The 15,987-nt window shown below is 40.6% G+C and overlaps 1 protein-coding gene and 1 long non-coding RNA gene across 2 annotated transcripts in view; one reads left to right on the top strand and one right to left on the bottom strand.

Annotated features, from left to right (window-relative positions):
• Window positions 1–4,009: 4,009 nt before the first annotated feature.
• The window catches only part of LOC125881595 (CBY1-interacting BAR domain-containing protein 2-like), a 62,013-nt gene continuing 50,035 nt past the window's right edge, over window positions 4,010–15,987 (top strand). The window contains exons 1-4 of the mRNA XM_049564781.1: window positions 4,010–4,308; window positions 4,472–4,706; window positions 4,798–4,866; window positions 6,140–6,241. Of these exons, the coding sequence (XP_049420738.1) occupies window positions 4,289–4,308; window positions 4,472–4,706; window positions 4,798–4,866; window positions 6,140–6,241 (426 nt within the window). The 5' untranslated portion in view covers window positions 4,010–4,288. The remainder of the gene's footprint in view (window positions 4,309–4,471; window positions 4,707–4,797; window positions 4,867–6,139; window positions 6,242–15,987) is intronic.
• LOC125881597 (uncharacterized) overlaps window positions 4,741–15,987 on the bottom strand; it is a 31,319-nt gene continuing 20,072 nt past the window's right edge. The window contains exon 3 of the long non-coding RNA XR_007448247.1: window positions 4,741–4,838. This is a non-coding gene — a long non-coding RNA (uncharacterized LOC125881597). The remainder of the gene's footprint in view (window positions 4,839–15,987) is intronic.

Raw genomic sequence — 15,987 nt, forward strand, 5'->3', positions numbered from 1 at the left:
GCCAAAAATGTCGCGTCCCAGTGGCTCCAAGGACTACAGACCCATGGCATTGACCTCCCACGTCATGAAGACCCTGGAGAGACTCGTCTTGGAGCAGCTCCGGCTCATGGTCAAGCCACCTTTGGACCCCCTCCAGTTCGCTTATCAGCCCCGACTTGGAGTTGAGGACGCCATCATCTACCTGCTCAACCGTGTCTACGCCCATTTGGATAAGCCGGAGAGCACTGTGAGGGTCATGTTTTTTGACTTCTCTAGCGCATTCAACACCATACTTCCAGCTCTACTGGGTGACAAGCTGACAGCAATGCAGGTGGATGCCCCCCTGGTGTCCTGGATTGTAGACTACTTGACTGGCAGACCACAGTATGTACGCTTGCAACGCTGTGTGTCAGACAGAGTGGTCAGCAATACCGGGGCCCCGCAGGGGACTGTCTTCTCTCCCTTCCTCTTCACCCTCTACACCACAGACTTCAGCTATTGCACTGAGACCTGCCATCTTCAGAAGTTTTCTGATGACTCTGCTATAGTCGGATGTATCACCAAGGGTGATGAGGATGAGTACAGGGCTGTTGTGGATAACTCTGTCACATGGTGTGAGCAGAACCATCTGCAGCTCAACGTGGCAAAGACAAAGGAACTGGGTATCTGAAGGAGGACCAAGACACTGGTGACCCCTGTTTCCATCCATGGGGTCAGTGTGGACATTGCGGAAGACTGTAAGTACCTGGGGGTACACATTGACAATAAACTGGACTGGGCTAAGAACACGCTCTCTACAGGAAGGGCCAGAGCCGTCTCTATTTTCTGAGGCGACTGAGGTCCTTCAACATCTGTCGGACTGTGCTCAGGATTTGCTATGAGTCTGTGGTGGCCAGTGCTATCTGGGGCAGCAAGCTGAGGGTGGCGGATGCCAACAGACTCAACAAACTGATCCGCAAGGCCAGTGACATTGTGGGAACGGAGTGTGACTCTCTGACGGTGGTGTCAGAGAGGAGGATGCTGTCTAAGCTACAAACTATCTTGGACAATGTCTCACACCCACTCCACCATGTGCTGGTCAGGCACAAGAGTACTTTCAGTGGGAGACTCATACCACCAAGATGTACCACTGAGTGGCCCTGAGATTTTTTTCACACACACTGCAATAATTCAATGTAACTTGTGCAATAACCCCATTTCACCCTGATTCTGTTTATGTAAATAATCTTGTTCAATTTACAATATATATGTACATATATTTATTTATGTTTATGTTAATAATTCCTGTTTATTTAACTATATATTTGTAAATACTATTGTTTAACTTTCTTATATTTTCACGTATCTTTCCTCTCTTGCAAGGAGCACCTGTAACATAAATAATCAATAAAATATTTCTGATTCTGATTCTGATTTTGCACATAATAATTAATTCACTGCCACAGGTAAGCAATGACATGACATGCCACACTCAGAAACTTAAACTTTGCGCTTTGAAGATCCTTTATATTGTTTTTGAAATAATCCAACCTGTTTGGGTTATGACAACCATCATCACTTCTCATAAGTGTCACAACGCTAACATCATGTGTCAATCAAGTGATTAGTTCATTGAATATCAATATCTAGATACAACATTTCCACCAGCACATTCTGTCATGTGTGTAGGCTGAGTCACTTTGAACACCTGTCACCTCTCACAGTACAATGACATCCAATAAAACTGCTCTGCCATGATGTACTTCCATTATGCCAAACTTAATCATCATTTGTTTTAACAGTACTAGTATTTATTATTATCATTACATATTTTATTATTGTTTGTTGTTGTCTTTTGAATGTCAAACGAATGTGAATGTCCAATATCAAACTAACTTAATACTGGTATAAAACAGACCACTTTGTTCATAATCATAATAGCAGAAATACATTTTTGACCAATGGAAACTGTGTGTGTTGATAATTGTATATTTGTGCAACTTAAATCTTTAGTAATGAACGAGGCGTACAGACGTGTGCAGCCACAACAATGCAACATTATACATGTAATGGTCAAACAGATTATATATATATATATATTTACGTATATATATATATAAGTAACCTAACAAAGTGTGCGTGTAGTTACATCTGTATTGATGCGCTGCTCCAGCCGCCAGCTGCCGTTGCTCCGCCATGATGTTTTGAATATTGCCGGGCAGCGACTCCTGTCTCCTCTCCTTCGTGTAGTCACTCGGCTCTGAACTTCCAGCAGGTAAGTGTGCTCGCTTTCTCTTTCTCTTATCACCGTTTATCTTGGGATTTTTCTCCTCTTTTCTCTGTCCTCTTAGCAGTTTGTTGCCTTCACTCCCATGGCTGAGATGAGAAAGGACTGGAAAAACAACGCGCCTGCACTTCACCTCTGAGCTGACATGAGCCGCAGGCTGCAGGTTAGCATGAGGGTTGTTACCAGCTTTAACATTTTTAGGAGGTATTTTCGCGATAAAAAGCCACGTCAAACAAGTCAAAAAACAAACAAACAATGTTTAGCGCAAACCTAAGTAATGTAAATGGTGCCACTTAAAGACTAAAATAAATCAACTCTGGAGGAGCTCGCCGACGCACGTCTTCCTCCTTGTTTCGCCAAGCCGGAAGTCCCACAGAATTTAGTTTAACCCCGTTGGCTAAAAGTAATTTCTCTTTACTGTTTATTTAATCTATGTAACCTTCTAATAATAACGGGGCAGTGAACGTCACGTTAGTGTTTTATAGGACAAACTAATTCTGTTTTGAGCAAGACACCTTCAATTTTGCGTGTACAGTTAATGTTATTTCAGATGCAGGGTCATTAAGGGATTACATGTATATATGTAAACTAACTAGCTAGAACATTAGCATGTGAGCTAACGTTATCGTCTTATTGGTAAAATCATATGTCGTTAATATCATTCACAACTGATCTGTAAATAAAACGTCAAAATAAACAAACTCAGCTACATATGAATTGCAAGTATCGATTACTTTAATATAAAACATAAGCAAATAAAATTAAATATACAAACTTGTCGGACTTACTAATGCTACAACGTTGAATTACGAAATGATTTCAATGAAACTCCTCCCCCTCTGAGTACGTCGTTTTTTGATTGGTGACGGAGGTCAAAGTTCATATGGTGACGACGGGTCACCTGAGACACCGGAGTGTCGATATTTACTCGACCGCTCGAGGTCGCTTAGGTGGTACAGGCCGTCGTAATACGCCACTTGTACAAACGACCTATATGGTTGTTTTTTCAAGGAGGACAGTCTCGACATTTGCCCTCTAAACTTCTAAGATAGTTTAATTTTAATGAATATTTCAGACCGAAGGAAAACAGATTTTCACAAAATAAGCAAATATTAAAGAAAAGTCCAAAATATGAATATATATACATATATATATATATATATATATATATATATATATATTTATATATATATATATATATATATATATATATCTATCTGTCTATATATATATATATATATATGTTCAGGGAGCGCTTTTTAAAATGTTTTTCTTTTTCTTTCCTTCTCCCTTCTCTATTGGGAGTTGGGAACCACAAGACTATCCCCCTCAAGTAGCTACAATAGTAATATGTTACTTATAGATTAATAACAATCTTATAATGTTATACAGCATTTAATATCATGAACAGGGGTCATTTTTCTGTCCAAAGAATATTTACAGTTGATACTTCAAGTATATTTTGTGATAAGTAACAGTACAAAGGTATTAAATTGGATTTTAAATGCAGGACTTGGCTTGTATTTTTGCATTGTTGTATTGGTACTTTTACTCAAGTCAAAGATCAGTGTACTTCCACCACCAGTCTCACATTGGAAACAGAACAAAAAAAAAAAAAGGAAAAAAAGTTGATTGTTATTTTAGTGCATCAATATACATTTGACTTTGTGCCCCCAGAGGTATAAAAGCTACTGCCAACAACTGGGCCATACAAACTGCAAAACTTTATTTCTTGTCATTATAGAGGATGAAATGACAGTGTGATATGATCATTTTCCTCTGTAATATAAAGCATTTCTTACATAATCCTTTATAGGGCGAGACATACAGACCCTTAAGTTCTAAGGCCTGGTTGATGGCCACAATAATACTCTGCTGCCATCATGTGGCAGAGAGTTTCACTTACACCCCCACCACAGCTATTACACAACATCTGTTGTTGGTGTTTCCATGACAGCAGTGTTCTGTTACCTGGTGCAGGTGAGACTCAACTGAAAACAAAGAACAGGACAGAGGAGCTGCAGGGGGGACAACAGAACAAACATGAACGGTCTCCTTTCCAGGTAGGAGTCAGTGCTTTTATGTTTCACATAATCCAGGAAGTCATTAACATGTTAGAAGTTTCAAAAGCTTCTCTGTATAGAATATACCAAGTTAGTATATTCCAAACATGTAACAATAGACTGTATCCTACTACCAATAATTTTTCCTGAAATGTCCAAGCAGGGATGTCCACATAAAGAGCATGGAGCAGACAGTGAAACATGCTGAGAAGTATCTAGGTGAGTTGTGCTCCCTGCTGGCCTCCTACACCAGGAAGACAGCCAAGCTTAGAGACAAGGCAGACATCCTGGTGGCTCAGCTCTTTCACTTCTCCAGCAGAGAGGATCCCGAGCTCCAGGTTGGCCTGAAAAACCTGGCAGAAGACCTGGCCATGGTGCAGGACTATAGACAGGCGCAGGTCAGGGACACTGTAGTTATTAATGCTCTATTTTCTGCATCTAACTATTATACATTAAGTTGTTGCCATGATGAATCCTTTATTGCTGCAGGTAGAGAGACTGGAGATGAAAGTTGTTACTCCTCTAAAAGCCTATGGAGACATAATCAAAAATAAAAAGGTGAGTTTGGTTACAAATGTGTGCCTTCAATATTGATAAATCTGCAAGAAATTAATATCAGCTGACAACCATGTTGGCCTGAATGTAAGATGACCCTAATAATAAGATGACTCCCCCTTTTCCAGAACCTGTTGTTGGGAGAACATATTTTAAGGTAGAAAACAATTTTAGACTGGTCCTGATGGGAACATTTCTTGGAGATATTATAGGCTAAAAAGAAGATCAACATAATCATTGAAACCCTTTTCCCTGTAAAGGTGAAACAGGAAATACTTCAGCAGAACATAAAGCCCAAATTTGTGTAGTCACATACTCATACACTCTCTTGTCAGGCTCTTGGAAGAGGTTTAAATGATTTATCTAACAGTTTGTATTTTTCTTTATGAACTCCTCATCATCTGTGACAACTGTAATTCTTGACACCTTGACAGATAATTCAGTCCTTTGTCCATTTTCTCAATTAAGATGTAGGAGGATGTGTTTATTTCTCCAAAACATACTATATGAACCTACAGAAAGTCTTGTTGATTAAGCAGACCAATGCTTGTGTCAATGCCTTCAAAAACTGTCACAGAGGGCTGTTTTAAAAACGTTGCCACTGCCATGCTTAAGGTTTGGTTAGTTAGGTTGAGGAACAGAAGCTAATTAAACAAGTTTAAATAGACCACTGTTGACTCTTAGTAGGAAACAGGCTCCAAAAAGTGGTCTCCCATGTCATAGTCCTGGGCTATGGTGACCATCCACCTTCTCCCTAGACGTTTTGCGGCACTGCACTGTCACTCTACATTTACCCTTGCTCCTGACAAATCATACTGCCTCTATAGGTCTTTGGCAGATAAAAGAAATTAAGTAACCTCGGGTCAGGACATCAGTGTCCCTGCTGTTGCCTGCTGCCCTATTATTGAAGCACCTAATCCCTATGTCCACCAGGCTTGGCTCCTTAATCTAAGTGAGGTGGGCTTGTTTCCAAAATTGACACTCCATAAGGTTTCTAAAAATTGCTCTTGCTCTTGATCCCTTGCCTCAGACCAGCCTTCAGTGACTCTACAACACAGCTTTGAAGGTAATGGGGTGACAATGACCCCTCTAACACATTAAGTGGAATAACATTAAGAATACATACAGGTCAATTTATGGATTTGATCAAACAACCAATGCTGTCTTTTGTCCTCTCTTTTGGACAGTCTTACACATGTGCACACAATATGGAAAAGACTGACTGACTTTGTTATGTGTGTGTGTCGTGTGAGCTGACATTGTATTTACCATTTAGGCACATCTCAAGAAGTTCAGCACTGACTTGAACAGTCAGCTGAAGGAGTTGCAGAAACTGGAGAAAATACGACTAAGGAACCCAGCTGATCGACAGACCATTGTATCCTTTACATACAGACATTTGTTTTTTTTTTTCATCACCACATATTCATGAGAACTTACGGTAACACTTTTTATGACGACCACATCTATTGTGTATTATGAGGGCATTTATAGTGAATTATAATGCATTCACAACACTTTTCTGACAACACTCATAAACACACAATACTTCCTGATGCACATATGTTCCTGCTCATGTTTCATGAATGAGGCCCACTGCATCATGAGTTAGTGAGTTTTAAGTCACATAATTAGATTTTGCAAAGACTGGGTATCTTTCTGGGTCACTATTTGCGAGGTTGTTTCATAAAGTGAAAAAAGTGACAGAAGGTGTTACAATTTGTAAGCCAACATTAGTTTCTGCAGTGGTTCTCAACCTTTTTTGGGCCAGTGCCCCCCATTCATTAAAATTCTGACTAATTGCCTCCCTGAATATTAGTGTAGATTGTTATTGTGTTATATTGTTAAAAAACAGTGTCATTAGATGCAAAATAGCTATAGATTTGATTAAACTGGACAGTTTGAATATTATTTTCAATACTTCCTTAGAGAGCAAAAAAGTCATATGAATAGAAATTATATGTCAGTTTATGAAATTCCAATGTCCATTGTGGAGAGAATGGAAAGGTTGGTTAGCTCCTTTATTAGGAAGTGGTTGGGCACACCTAGATGTCTAAGCATTGTGGCATTGTATGTGAAAAGGGATACTTCAGCTTCCAGTATCTAGTTTAACAGAGGAATTTAAATGTACCAACTCTCCAACCAAAGCTCTCATAACTATGTTACTCACATTCTAATGCTGTCTACACTAGCCAGGAACAACCAGTCAGACTCCCTGCAGGAAAGTCTTGACCCTCCTGACCTTGGAGATGGCATTCTCTTGCACATTTTGAGTGGGGCTCAGGCCCTCATGATGGGCCCTGTAGGTCTTCACATAGTCCTCTGTAATGTCACGTCATTAATCACGTTAAAATGTGCATGAGAACCTTAAAATGAAATTGAAGGACACTATATTTCTGATATATTACACTCACCCATGCTGTGCGGCAGCAGGGACGTAGCCATCATTTCAGAGGTGAGGGGGACAAATTGTTCAGAGGTCTATTGAGTGATTTATCATCCTCTCACATTCAATTCCACCTTTCCTTAGCCGCTAAAGAACCACATAACCACAAACAGCCACAGTACAGCACCAGGGGACCAACTTTAGTTCTTTAAAATTATATACTAAAAAAATCTAAAGTTTTAGCTGCCAAACTCTGGTTGAGTTGACACAGAATGACCCTCAAGCATTTACAGGGTAAGTAGCCAGATAATTAAGTGCCAAATACCTGCCTGGTTTCTCCCTGTCCATCATCTATCTATTGCAATAATATAGATAATAAATGTGGAAAGCAAAATTTGAAATAGAATTAGGAATAGTAGTAGTGAAATTGCTGTAGAAATTAACCTCAAAGTCACTTTTATGCTATAGATATTTTCTCTCAGCAAGTTATAATCTCTCCTCACCTGTGAAGACCCTGCATGATCATCCTTGCTGGCCTCTGGTCCACTGTCTCCTCCCTGACCCTGCTCCAGGGGTGATTCTAGGATCAGAGGTTTAGGGGTGCTGAGCACCCAGAGAGCTGCCCGGCCAGGCAAGATAAATTGTACTGTTTTGTACATTTTAACTCAATTTCATTCCCACATTTGTGAAAGAAAAGCACAACACTTTTTGGAAAAGTCTGTGACTAAACCATCAAATCTGAGAAAGGTTATGTAAATGCTGAGCCACAGCAAAAGAGGAATGGATTGGAATCATAAAAGAAACATATCGTAACCCTAATTTCTGGGGGAAGACAACTCATTTTGATACAGCAGCTCCTCAACATACACATAAACAGTATGTATGTTTCTGGAGTAAACCAGCCCCCTATAGTGAGTACCAAAAATACCAAAAATGTACCTTGGACTTATTTTTTGGACTTTTATTTGAAATGCAATGCACAACATGTAATACTAACACATTAACAGTAATTGACTTTTTCAATGTTTGTCTCTGCCTTTTTCCTTCTTGTCTGTATTATATAATACAAATACATAAATAAAAATACACTTCAAAAAAGAAAAGTGCTTGAAATCTACAAAATAATAATAATAAATACACACAATAGGAGTTATAATGCTAATGGGCATCCAGTCAGTTAGCCAGTCAGTAGCACCTTGGCTTTAATATTAACACAATACATGCTGCTGTATTTTTGTTGTTAAAATATTACATTGCAACCAAGTACTGTATGGTTTTGACACTTTTCTAGCTTGTTAAAAAGGGACATAGAGTAAAAAAAAAACATTTTTTTTTTTTAAAATCTCTCAAATTTTAGGGGTGCTGGTATTCAATTTAGGGGTGCTCCAGCACCCCAAAAAATGGGCTAGAAACGCCTATGCCCTGCTCTTTCTATTGTGGCAATCAAGATTAAAAAAATATGTGCTAAGCAATAGTGAGCACAAGATCTGCGCAGAAATTAAGGAGTGGGTTTATTCCTAGCATGAAACTAGCTAGCAAGCGATTTAAATCGGTAACAATAACATTAGTATTGTTAACTACCTTAACTTGATATATTGGCAATTATCAATTAGTCATCATTTAGCTTACATTATCTACATGCAACAGCTTTACTCAACTTACACAGTTTGTTTGGAAGAAACTGTGCAAGGTTTTTTGCTTCTTGCTGGCTGGTTTGCTGAACATAGTTAAGACACAGCAGCACACTGCCCAGCAGTGTCTTGTCTGTGCGATTGATTCAGATCACAACAGGACAGCATATGTATGTAGCCTGGCACCGCCTACTCATGGTGCGTTTAAAGACAGCTCGGAAAAACACATTACCACATGTTAAAAACGAATTGAACGGTTGTAACGGCTGTAAAAAGTGTGGGGGATAGAGGGCACAGATACGGGAAGTGCGGGGGACATGTCCCACGCATACCCCGTGTCCACTATGCCCATGGGCGGCAGGGTGATAAATCGCATCCTGTTTCCGCTGCCTTTCCCATTGCTCCAGACAGAGAGGCTCCTTGGGTCTTTTGCCCTTATGGGTTTCTTATTTACCAAGCTCTCTGCCAGCTCTTCAATAGCTTTCACATTACTGGACCCAGACACCCCACACCAGTGTAGAATGACTTGGCGAAGTGGGCCTAATAAGGCACACCTCTTTATAAATGGGTTTCATGCCCTTTTTTCTTAGAAAACCAATGGAGTTTGTTTCAAAATTTGTGTCAAATAGAAAGAGCATGAAATCTATTTATAAAGAGGTGTGCCTTATTAGGCCCACTTGGCCAAACCATTCTACATTGGTGTGGGGCGTCTGGGTCCAGTAATGTCAAAGCTATTTCACTGAAAACCAATGACGTTTGTTTAAAAAAATCATATAAAATGGAAAGAACATGAACCCATTTAAAAGAGGTGTGCCTTATTAGGCCCACTTGGCCAAACCATTCTACACTGGTGTGGGGTGTCTGGGTCCAGTAATGTGAAAGCTATTGCCTGTTTTGTTTGTTTTTTGTGAGTGTGTGTGTGTGTGTGTGTGTGTGTGTGTGTGTATGGAAGGTAAAAAAACAGAGGAGCTATGCTGCTCTCTCCACTGCAGCTGCGGCACTTGGGCCCAAAGCTCCAATTCATGATTTTTTACCTTTTTTGAAAGTGACAGGTGCCATGTGTGAAAAAAATTCACTTGATTGGGATTTTAGCCTTCTAGCTCAAGGCAATAAGGAGAAATGGCCTCTGTCCACTTGCCATATACAATACTCAGGTATAGACGAATTCGGCGAAAAAAACAGAAGTCGAGCAGCCGCCATTACTGCGGTGACAGCTGCGCAAAGCGGACATTTGAATGCAAGCTCCAAGAAGTGGACCATTTCTCTTTGGTGAATATGTCTAGGAAGGCTGGGAGGACATGTGCCATCCTCAACTGTTCTAATAACAGCGGAAAACTCCAACTTTGGAACAAAACGATATGCAAAATACACAGCCCCTTACTTCATGCGGACTGTCCATGTTTTAGACCATATGGTTTACACAGACTTCCTGGGCGTGCCAAGGACCAAGGTGTTTGCCACAGCTGGATAAAGAATATCAACAGACAGGACTTTGTTGCCAATAAAAACAGTACGTTAAATATTCTCTTCATGCCACAATGACTAGCATTTAAGATAGCATAGCCTAACAGCTAACGTTAGCTATCACTACTCGCTGACTTGAAATGCTGTAACATTAACGTTAATCCTGTGCAACTCATAAATGTGTTTCCGAGCCAGTGTTTAACGTTACAACTTTCAATGCAAGTTGGTCCCAGTACATGGAAAATACTGTTGCCTGTTACAGGCAGGTGTCTTAATAACAATCTGTGAACCACACAACTAAGGCTGCAGCAAATAAAATAGCTTATGTTAGTCAGGGCGCTTAACGTTAGCTGAACGTTAGCCATGGGGAGTCGGTGTTTACGTTACATATGAGCAAATACCTCATTTAAACATAACATTAAATCACTTGAATGAAAGTGAGAATGGTTAATACAAAGTGCATTAACTAAGTGTAAAACATGATTTAAAGTTAAGAGTAATTTTTCAGCCATACTGCTGTCATGTCAGGCGTGTTTATGTTAGGGGAGTCGGGCTTGGTGGATCTAACTAAGATGACTACATTGCGCTTTTCCTTGTCAGAAGTTGCTCTGAAGAGTAAAACAGGATGCAGCATCACTGTACAGTGTCTTGGATCGTGTGCGAAATAAACTACATAGGAATAAATACTCATAAAAACATTGCTTTACATTTACCAGCCACAAAATCAAATACGTCGCTGTGACACATCAATAATCATCCATGCATCAGTAATCATAAATTCAATGCGATCCTATATAACAGCTGAGGATGGCACAATCCTAGAACAAAACACAAACACGTGTTGTTGTTGTTTTTAGTCACGTAGCCTGTCCATAATGATTAAACGTCACGCTGCTAGCTTGCTAACGTCAGCACACATAAGGTATGCTAACGTTATATCACACAGTGTTTAATGATACAGTCTATTATCTCCCTATTACTCTAATCTTTCCTGCTTATCGCTCAAACAAATGATTAATTTCTAATTTAATATCGGTACTCATTTAAGATACCTTCATCAGTCACCGGAGGCCACTATCATCAATCCAGCTATTCATGATGCTATCATTATAGAGAGTCAGTTCGCAATGACAGCATAATGAATTGATGACTGACACATGTCACTGCAGCAATGGTGCCGCTGCAAGATGGCGTTACACAGGGTATGGCAAGTGGACAGAAGCCATATCTCCCCAGCGCTTTGGATTCAGCCAATCAATTTTATCTATAAAGCCCAATATCACAAATCACAATTTGCCTCACAGGGCTTTACAGCAAATGACATCCCTCTGTCCTAAGGACCCTCACAGCGGATAAGGAAAAACTCACCAAAAAACTTTAACGGGGAAAAAACGGTAGAAACCTCAGGAAGAGCAGCTGAGGAGGGATCCCGCTTCCAGGACGGACAGACGTGCAATAGATGTCGTACAGAACAGATCAACATGATAAATTAACAGTAATCCGCATGACACGATGAGACAGAGAGAGAGAGAGAGAGAGAGAGAGAGAGATGCAGGACAGACGGTAATGATAGTAGCTTACAACAGCATTAATGAAAGTAATAATATTAATTAATATTAATATTAATAATTAATGTTACCTACAGGCTATTAAACATTAATCCACTCACATGACATGCAGGACAATTAATGATGGGCAAATGTGTTTGTGTGTTTGTGTTTGTGTTTGTGTGTGTGTGTGGTGTTATATCAACACATGTGGTTCTGGACATAAGCAGCTGCACATTTAACAGCCACACATCACCGACAGTCCGTTGAACAGCGCAACGGGTTGTGAATGAAATTAACTTAATTACAACATGACAGTCTTGCACGAAATATCATTAACGCCATTCTTTGTAGTCACGTAGACATGTGAATTACAGCGTTTCATTGCAAAGAAGCATGTAACGGGTACACTTGCGCTGTTTCTCCGCCATCTCGTTCAAATGAGCCAGATGTAGAGGGCCGGTATTTATACGTCATGGCGTTTAGCTGAAAAACTCTTCCGGATAGGAAGCTCTCGACCATCCTAGCTTGTAGCTGCTAAATCCTTGCTGCTAGCTCCTAGCGCTAGCTCGTCGCTGCACAAATAAGAGACTTGGGACGGCCTAGAAGATGGCAGACCTCGAATGACTTCCGGTTCAACCGAGGAGCTAACAGTAGCACTATAAAAATAAGAGACTTGGGACGGACCCGAGGAGGGGAGCGCGGACGCCGGCGTCTGAGGGGAGTTAGAGAGGTTAAATTACTGATATATTATCAATCATTATTAATCCACATGGGAAGGGGTTTATAAAGAGACCACACACCTGTTCTTGCTGATTTTGATAGGGAATTCTTAAAATCCTTTTTGGTGTAGGCCTACAGTAGCCTACTCATCATAGCAAAAAATCTGGTAGCATGCTACCAGATTTTGGTTTGGCTTCTCCAAAAGGGACAATGTCTGCCTTATCACATGAATCTCGGGAAATAATTATCAGAATGTCACCAAATTTGGACTGATTGTTCACAGACAGTTGCTGCACACAATGCAGCAAAGATTTCATCAGTGCCTTGCTCCTTTTAAAAAATGTATACACCTAAACACACATGAATTACAGGCGGACCTGGTAAAGGAATAAAAAATCCAAAAGGCATGTATATGTGTTTGCCATTATTAATGTAAATAAGCCAGTCACCCCAAAATTGCATTTATATGTGCCAAACAATGTCATCTTATTATAAAAGTAGGTTATTAGATTATTCAACTCACCATCTGATGTCACCAGTCCCTGACAGGTAACTAGTGCAGCCAGAACTTCAAACAGACAAATGGAATGGGGCCCTATTAGTACAGGGGCTAAAGGGATCGTTTTCACAACTTGGTAGGCCCCTATCACCCACGGGGACCAAACAATTTTGGCATTTTTATCACTCTACAGGTCTCTAGTTTACATTTTGGTATGGTAGCCCTGCCTATCTAGTAGCTTAATTATAGTTATCACTCTGTAAACAAACTTACACCCGTGTAGGCAAAACACTACAAATAGGGCGAAAAATTAACTAATAGATATCCCCATGTAACTTGCCCAGTTGATCACTCATATTAAGACAAGTATTTTTTGTATTACAAATTTTCTGAAATATTTTATTTAAATATGCACCAATTTTGTTAATGAAGACAATCAAAAGGAGGAGAAATTGATTACGCAGTTATTGTGCTAACACTCAGTGTTACTGTAGCATACAGTAGGCCTACTAGCACTCAGAGCTGCCCAGTTGCTATTTGACCCATAACTAGGAGGCAAAGGGAGTGCTACCGCTTGCCTAAGGTGGACTCCCAGGCTAGCAGAGGGAAGGAGGTACCTTATTTCTCCATTGTAGGCCGTCCTAAAATAGGGGGGCCCACCTGCTGCCCTCATCCATGATCAGTACTTCCTAAGAAGTCAGCTGGATGAAGTCCAGCGAGCGGTAGAAGGATATCAGTAACACTGCCACTGAGGAGGAGAAGGAGGGGGTGGTAAGAGAGGATGCAGGTGACACTGAGGTCAGTATGTCAGTCAGAGAGAGAACCATGGAGCAAAAGGTTAGAGTTAGATGGCCTAGGGCAAATGACAGTAAAGAATGGGAGATAGTTAACAGAGATTTGTCAGTAATCTTAAGCATGCTTAAAGGAAATACAATAGAAAAGTTGGAAAAGATGGCAGATATAATTTACTCATATGGTGCAGAGAGGTTTGGGGTGCATGAGAGAAAGAGGGGTGAGAGGGTACAGTCAGGTAAGTCTAGGCGGCAAACAGAAATAGAGAAGTTGGTTAAGGAAAGGAGACAGTTAAGAAAGCAGTTGAAAAAGACTACAGAAGAAGAAAGGGAGGGAATTAATGTGTTGCAAGAGGAGTTGAGAAGCAGGCTAGCAGTTTTTAGAAAGGCAGAGCATCTCAGGAAAAAGAGGAGGAAGAAGGAACATGTAAGGGCAGGTTTTTTCAGGGACCCTTTTAAGTTTGTTAAAGGACTGTTTAGCCAGGAAAAGGGAGGGCAGCTTAAAGCAGAAAGGCTAGAGGTTGAAGAATATTTGAGAAATACATATTCAGATTTAGAGAAGAATAGGATAGTTTTTATAGGTTTTTATAGGTTTTAATAGGTTTTCCACCGGATATCCCTCCATTAGGAGGGATAGAGCATGAGATGGATGTCAGACCACCTAGGTGGAAGGTTCAGGAGGTGGTCAGGCATGCAAAGGCTTCTTCTAAACCCTACCGGGATTATAAAAGTGCACCTGATATCCTTACATTTTTGTGGAAACAGCTAAGAATAGTTTGGGAGAAACAAATTATCCCAAGAGCATGGCGTAGGGCAGGGGGTGTCCTCATTCCTAAGGAGAAGGAGTCTGGACCTTAGCCAATTCTGGATTATTTCTCTCTTGAATGTGGAGGGAAAAATTTTCTTTAGTGTAGTAGTGCAGAGATAGCTACTTAGAAAGGAATATCTTATTAGATACTATGGTGCAGAAGGCAGGAATACCAGGTTTTGCAGGGTGTTTAGAACATATTAGTATGATCTGGCACCAGATTCAGGCAGCAAAGATTAAAAAAACTTACATGGATGACATGACACTGGTGACCACAACAATGCCATGTACAAAGAGGCTACTAGAGAAGGTAAATAAGAACCTCAAGTGGGCCAGCATGAAGATCAAGCCTAGTAAGTCTAGAAGCATCTCGATACTTAGAGGGAAATTAAGTGACAGGAAGTTTGTCATATATGATGAGGAAATCCCAACAATTAGGGAAAAGTCAGTAAAGAGCTTAAGTAGGTGGTACAATGTGGAGTTGAATGATGAGGAACAGGTGGTGAAATTTAGAAAAGATGTGGCTGCAGAATTAGATAGAATAGATAAATCAGAACTTCCAGGAAAGTTGAGGTTGTGGTGTCTGCGATTTGGGCTATATCCTAGGTTAATGTGGCCATTGTCAATTTATGAAATTCCAATATCCGTTGTGGAGAGAATTGAAAGCTCCTATATTAGGATGTGGTTGGGCGCTCCTAGGTGCCTAAGTAGTGTTGCATTGTATGGAAAGGGGATACTTCAGCTGCCAGTATCTAGTTTAACAGAGGAATTTAAATGTACAAAGGTCAGGACAGAGCTCTTGTTATCTGGGAGTAAGGACGTGGTAGTTAGGAGTGTGGTTCCAAATCCAACCAAGGGGAGGAAGTGGAACCCAAGATCGGCAGTTCAGGAGGCAGAGGCAGCTTTTAGGCATGCAGAGATTGTAGGTAATGTTCAGTTTGGACGGAGAGGGCTGGGGCTTGGCTCAGGCAAACCGGTATGGAATAAAGCAGGTCTCAAAGATAAAAGAAAGCTGGTTGTGGAACAGATACGCAGACATGAGGAGATATTAAGGGGTGCAAAAGTAGTGGCCCAGGCTAAGCAGGGACAGTGGTTGAATTGGTAAAGTGTAGAGAAGAGGAAGCTTAGTTGGAGGGGCCTGTCGAGTATGGAGAAGAATCGTATTAGATTCCTGGTAGGGGCTACATACGATGTGTTACCAACCCCCCGGAACCTAAAACTGTGGGTAAATGGGGACCCATCATGGCCATTGTGTTCAGGTACCACAACCTAAAA

The sequence above is a fragment of the Epinephelus fuscoguttatus genome, linkage group LG21 (genome assembly GCF_011397635.1).
Source record: "Epinephelus fuscoguttatus linkage group LG21, E.fuscoguttatus.final_Chr_v1".
In the NCBI taxonomy this organism is placed as follows: domain Eukaryota; kingdom Metazoa; phylum Chordata; class Actinopteri; order Perciformes; family Serranidae; genus Epinephelus; species Epinephelus fuscoguttatus.